The sequence below is a fragment of the Cyprinodon variegatus genome, unplaced genomic scaffold, assembly GCF_000732505.1.
Source record: "Cyprinodon variegatus isolate N-32 unplaced genomic scaffold, C_variegatus-1.0 Scaffold450, whole genome shotgun sequence".
In the NCBI taxonomy this organism is placed as follows: domain Eukaryota; kingdom Metazoa; phylum Chordata; class Actinopteri; order Cyprinodontiformes; family Cyprinodontidae; genus Cyprinodon; species Cyprinodon variegatus.
The window spans coordinates 114,511-120,382 of NW_015150903.1; the positions used below are offsets into that span (position 1 = coordinate 114,511).

The window sequence follows — 5,872 nt, forward strand, 5'->3', positions numbered from 1 at the left end:
ACAATTTCCTCCGCCTCTCATTCTGCGACATCTTTACATCCTCACTGTTGTGGTTTGAGAGGGTGGTGCTTTGTGACGCTGGCCTTGGTCCAAAATTACGATTGGTTGGTGGGAAGGGGCGACTGTAGCATCAACCAACATGATAGGCTACAATGAAAAGGAAGGAAAACTGTTTTTCTATATTTTGTTTTTCCAAACAAAATAAAATAGATGATTATAGATTTCAAGATGAATAGGAATATGTCTAACATTAGTTGCATCATGAGAGATGAGAAAGAGACAGCTGAACCAAATCCTTTCTGCTTCCGGCCATCAACATATTAACTGGCGTTTTAGAAAAATGTAGATGATATAGCTTTAAGTAGAATTGGATTTTCTTTTGTATTGATATAGTATTTTTTATTAAAGTGAAATTGAATGAACTATATATCTTATTGACATTGGCTTTTGTTCCGACTTATTTACAGCTACCCTTGAGCCTCACTTCACAGACTGCATCTCGAGGGACCAGGTGACTTTCCGCTGCTGGTGGAGTCCAGGCAGGCTCCACAACCTGTCCTCTCCTGGAACACTGAGTGTATTTTACCTAAAGAAGGAGTGCGTGCAGCTTAAACAATGAATTATGTACATCTCCTAAAGACTTACTGTATAAATATCTGATGTTCTTTTACCTGTGTTTCCCCTCATTTAGCTCTCCAACTAGTGAATGGAAGGAATGTCCTGAGTACATCCATGAAAACAGAGAGTGCTTTTTTGATGCAAACCACACATCCATTTGGACCCCCTACTGTGTCCAGCTTCGTGGCCAAAATATCACCTACTTCAATGAAGATGACTGTTTCACAGTGGAAAATATTGGTTTGTTGTCTGAATTTTTTTTTACAATTTTTTATTTTTATTTTTATGTATCATTTGAAAGTGGGGAAACTATCCCCACTTCTAAAGTGCACCTTTTTGTTGATGCCTGGTACTATCTAGTCTGCACTTTTTTGAGGCTCCTCCAAACTGCCTTTCAGCTGTCACAGACATTTATTATTTCTCTTAAAGTTTGTTGTTAATGTATACTAAATTAAATTATTGTTGTTTAAGAAATTAGTCTCACATCTCATATACCGGTAATATGTGGGTATTTTATACCTAGGAAGAAACTTTAACCACTGACTCCACTATGACTTGCTCTACTCCACCCCAACAATTTTCCATTTACATTTACTGCTCTTTCGGTACAGCACTGCTAGCTTTTTCCAGGTCGTGCTCAGGCTTACTGTAGGTACAGTCAGAGATGAGTAAAGCCAGAAAAAAACAGTACTGAAAAAAGGCAGTAATGGAATTGTTCAGATACATGATGTTGAGTACAGCTAGGCCAAGTGGGGTCAGTGGACAAGGAGTATAAGAGTTTAATATTATATAACAGTGTTTTTTTCACTCACAGCATATAGTAATATAGCTTAAGGTTGGGGTGCTTGGTATAATTCTTTATAAGGGGGACAGCATCTCATTGTTTAGAATAGAATACAATGAAATATGGATGTCGCGATTCTACTTTTAATTTAATTTAATTAAGGATACCAATATTGCAGCTTCAACTGTTGAGCAATGCAGATATTGATCCGATATGATATCAGCACAAATGATACATACCTTCATTACTCATTTTGTGGTGTGGAATGTTAGAAAAGGCTTTATCAATAGATTTTACACTAATAGAGAATAATAGTTGTTAACAACGGGTATGAGAACACCCTATTTATCATTAACCTTTGGTTTACATTAACTTTACTAAAAATGGATAGAAGCTGAGTGTTTCTGTTAGCTTGTTTTATCTGAGATTTTAGATACAGGCCGATATATTCCAATATTTGGACTGATTCCCCATTATGATTTTGACATTCCTATAGAATAAAATGGAATAGAATAGAATAGAAATAATTTTATTTGTCCCTTGGCTGAGAAATGCAGGTGTACCATAAGCAAAGTGCAAGGCAAATGTGAGCTTGCAGATACACACAAAAGTAAAAAATATAATAAAGAAAATAAATGAGACTCTACTGTAAGGGTCAAATTTACAACAACAAAATCAGAACTGTAAGGGTTTTTAAAGATTGCTATACTTAAAGCACCTTCCCGCTTGCAGTTAGTCCAGAACGCTGTGGCCCGGCTTTTAATGGGCACCAAAAAACATGAACACATCACCCCAATTCTTGCGTCTTTGCGCTGGCTCCCTGTTAAGTTTACAATTGTTTTCAAAATATTGTTGTTTGGACTGGCACCTCAGTACATCGCAGACCTCATCCAAATCTACCGTCTCCTGCCCGCTTTGAGGTCTAAGCTTGTGATTACTAGGGAAAATCAGAAAATCTGAGGGGACAGAGCATTCTCTGTTGTTGACCCTAAGCTGTGGAATGCCCTGCCCCTCAATATACGTACGGCCCCCACAGTGGAGTGTTTTAAATCTTGTCGATTCACTTTTATTCTCTAGCTTTTAGCGTTGCGTAAGTTCTGTGGTCCCCTGTGGCTTTGTATTTATTTTATTGAATTTATTGTTTTTAACTGTTTTATTTATATTTATTGTTTTATGCTCCCCTTGTTGCATGTACAGCACTTTGGAAACATTTTGTTGCTTAAATGTGCTATATAAATAAAGTGGATTAGATTATCATGAAGGTATGTGCTACTGAGTAGGGTGGTTTAAAACATGTCAAAATTCATACATTTGTATTTATGTATAATAAACAACAAAACAGTGTTTACAAGAATGAAAAACATGTAAACATGTATTGAGCTCTTTTGGAGTAGTGAGGGTTATAATGCCTACGAGCTACCAGAAAGAATGATCTGTGATAACGCTTCTTTGTGAATGTGGGGTGCAGCAGTCTGTAACCACACACTAAAAACAATATGTGGTTATTGACTCTGATTGGTTAGATTTCGGGTTTGTTATCTGCAGATGTCGAACTTTTACTCTAACTTACTTAAAACTGGACTCTTGGAAATACTTTTTCTACAAAGAATTTATCTCAAACCTTAAACGTTTTTGGCAATAGTGTGTATATGTCGTTAAAATTTAGCACATACTGTTTGTAGGCAAGAAAGTGCCTAAAATTTAACCTGAAATCTAGGTCGCCTTAATATGAAGATATTTAAAGCTCTGTGCTTACATAAGAGTGAAAGCACATTTTAAAAGAAAAACCTTCTGGCTGACGATGCATTTGGAGTGATCTTGGATATCATTTAGGTTTTCCTTTTTGAATATTTTTATTAATATTTCTAATCATTGCTAAAAAAAAAAAAAATTATGTATCTATAAAGCAGGATATTTTAAAGAAAGCCCTTAAGAATTGCTAAGTTGATACACCAGGATTTACTGGAGCCTTCTGTGGTCTAAAAGTACACATGCCAAGAAAAAAAGCTGCTGCCTGAAAAAAACATTAGATAAATTGACTGTCTGCCAGATAACGAAGATAAAGACAGAGACCAGCTCTCTGTGAATCATATGGACCTGACAGACAAATTAAAAGCAGCTCTCAGCGTCTCTTTCCAACTGAAGGGCCACAAAATAAAAACAAAGCCTAGACTGCCACAACCATTCTTTTGATACAGCATGCCAAATAAATTTATATGAACTGAAAAACCTCTACATTTACATACTTTCTTTTTCCGACACAGATATGCAAAACCATCATCCTATAAAAAAATAATACATAGATGTTACTCTGGTTAATGATAGATGTCTATAAATAGGCCTAAGATGATATGTAAGCTTTTCTTTTTTTCTAACATATGGTGAGTTTTAGGTTATAGATTGCGCTGTGTACATTATGTTTGGCGTTAAAAAAATTTAAAACATTTTTGAGAATAAGGTTAATTGTGATGTATTGATTATTGAAATAAGTATCAATTTATTTAGTAATCTGTTATTAGTACAGTATAAAGACTCCAAAACGTTCTTTTGCTTAAATAGTAAAACACTGATTATTGATTAAGATAAAAGTTTATAGAATATACATAGATTTAGTTTTTATGCAAAGATTTATTTATGTGTAAATATGGTCTATCCTGACCTGAACTGCTGAAGTGGCATTTTTTTATATACAGACTTTTTACTCAATCTTACGAAATCTTTCCTACAATTCAAAGTATGTTATATCTCAAAATAAAAGCATGGTACAAAATTCATGTTCTAGTGTAGTTTAAATCTTTAAACACTATCATTTACAATGTTTGGAAGCTTTAATTTTAGAGTGCAGCTAGGAGTATAACACAGTGTTGTTTTACTTGGACTCATCAGCTTCAAACCAAAAAAAGCCTTGAAATCAAAAAATAAAAACAGCTGCATGTTTTCCCTTTTTGTTCACCTCTGAACTTCTGCTCTTTTCCCCTCCCTACAGTGCGTCCTGACCCTCCTGTGTCTCTAAACTGGACACTGCTGAACATCAGCCCCTCTGGACTCAGTTACGATGTCCTAGTCAACTGGGAGCCCCCGCCCTCTGCAGATGTTAGTGTAGGCTGGATGCGCATAGAGTATGAAGTCCAATATAGAGAGAGGAATGCCACCAACTGGGAAACGGTGAGTTTTCTTGTGAAACTTCCTCGCTATCTTAAGTTTTTGAAGTATAATTCCTTCTCCCCTTTGCTGTCTGAACTCCCTCCTGTACTCTTGTGGCTGAAATGCAGTGTAGCTTTCTTGGCAAGCCCACTAAAGCCAGAGCAGGACCCTCTGAGAAAACAGCCTCTCTGAAGGAAGAGAAGGGAGGGATCTGTGGGTCAGAGGCTGTGGGACCTTGTGCAGGCTCGTTTATTATTGCCTGGCCACCCTGCTTGACAAATGCAAATTTCAAAATAGCAACAGATGCCTGTCTTATGCCAACAAGTCTTCTATCATATTTATCTGAAAGGCCTGGGCAGTTGTGCCACCTTTAAAAAGGTCATGGTTACAGATACCAAAAATAAGTATGGATCTCTTGGCACCATGTATAGTTTAAGTTAGCTATAATGTTAACTTTCTTGCTTCTTGTGTCAGGACAGCTGTCTTTTTGCCTTAAATGCTGCAATGTCACATTCTTCACTTGTTCATGTTGCTCTGGAAAATTCAATTTTTCAGCTGGAAAAGCAGCCTCATACTCAGCAGACAATCTATGGCCTGCAAATTGGAAAAGAGTACGAAGTGCATATCCGCTCCAGGATGCAGGCCTTTGTCAAGTTTGGAGAGTTCAGTGACTCCATCTTTTTCGAAGTGACAGAGATTCCCAGCAATGGTGAGCAAACCTCTCTTAATAAATATATGCATAGCTGCCCCAATTCCTTTAAAATATAACCAATGAAGACCCAGCTTTAATTAGGAGCTGTGCTACATTTTGTTTATAGATTCTACAGTCCCATTCACACTGGTTCTAACCTTTGGTATTGTCGGTGTCCTGATGGTTGCCATGTTGATAGTCATTTCTCGGCAGCAAAGGTAGGAACATTTACTTTCTCTCCTTGAGTGCTTCCACTTTAAAATGTCCAAAGATGCTTTTTATTTTTTTTTATCATATTATTATAAAACTAGATTAGTGTTAGTTGAGCTTGTTTTATATAAATGAATTATATGTTAGCGTTTAACTAAAGTAGATGGCAAATAAAGTGTTTCTAAAAAAAGAGAGAAAATCATAATAAAACTTTTTTTTTGTAAATATAATCAGTAATCAGAAATTGAGTTGTTATGTGGATGAGAGAAAAATTCCCAAGGAAAATTAATATTTTTAAAGATATTTTTTTAAAATCTGAAAAATGAAACACAACAGTTTTTCTTTTACTTTAAAACAGCTCTAAATCTAAGAAGCGTATATATAAACACACCCAGCCCACTCACACACACACACACACACACACA

General features: G+C 36.0%; 1 protein-coding gene across 1 annotated transcript in view; it reads left to right on the forward strand.

Annotated features, from left to right (window-relative positions):
- ghr (growth hormone receptor) overlaps nt 1-5,872 on the forward strand; it is a 38,217-nt gene that overhangs the window by 26,268 nt on the left and 6,077 nt on the right. The window contains exons 3-7 of the mRNA XM_015389144.1: nt 468-597; nt 692-858; nt 4,389-4,567; nt 5,102-5,255; nt 5,365-5,455. Coding sequence (XP_015244630.1) covers nt 468-597; nt 692-858; nt 4,389-4,567; nt 5,102-5,255; nt 5,365-5,455 — 721 coding nt within the window. The remainder of the gene's footprint in view (nt 1-467; nt 598-691; nt 859-4,388; nt 4,568-5,101; nt 5,256-5,364; nt 5,456-5,872) is intronic.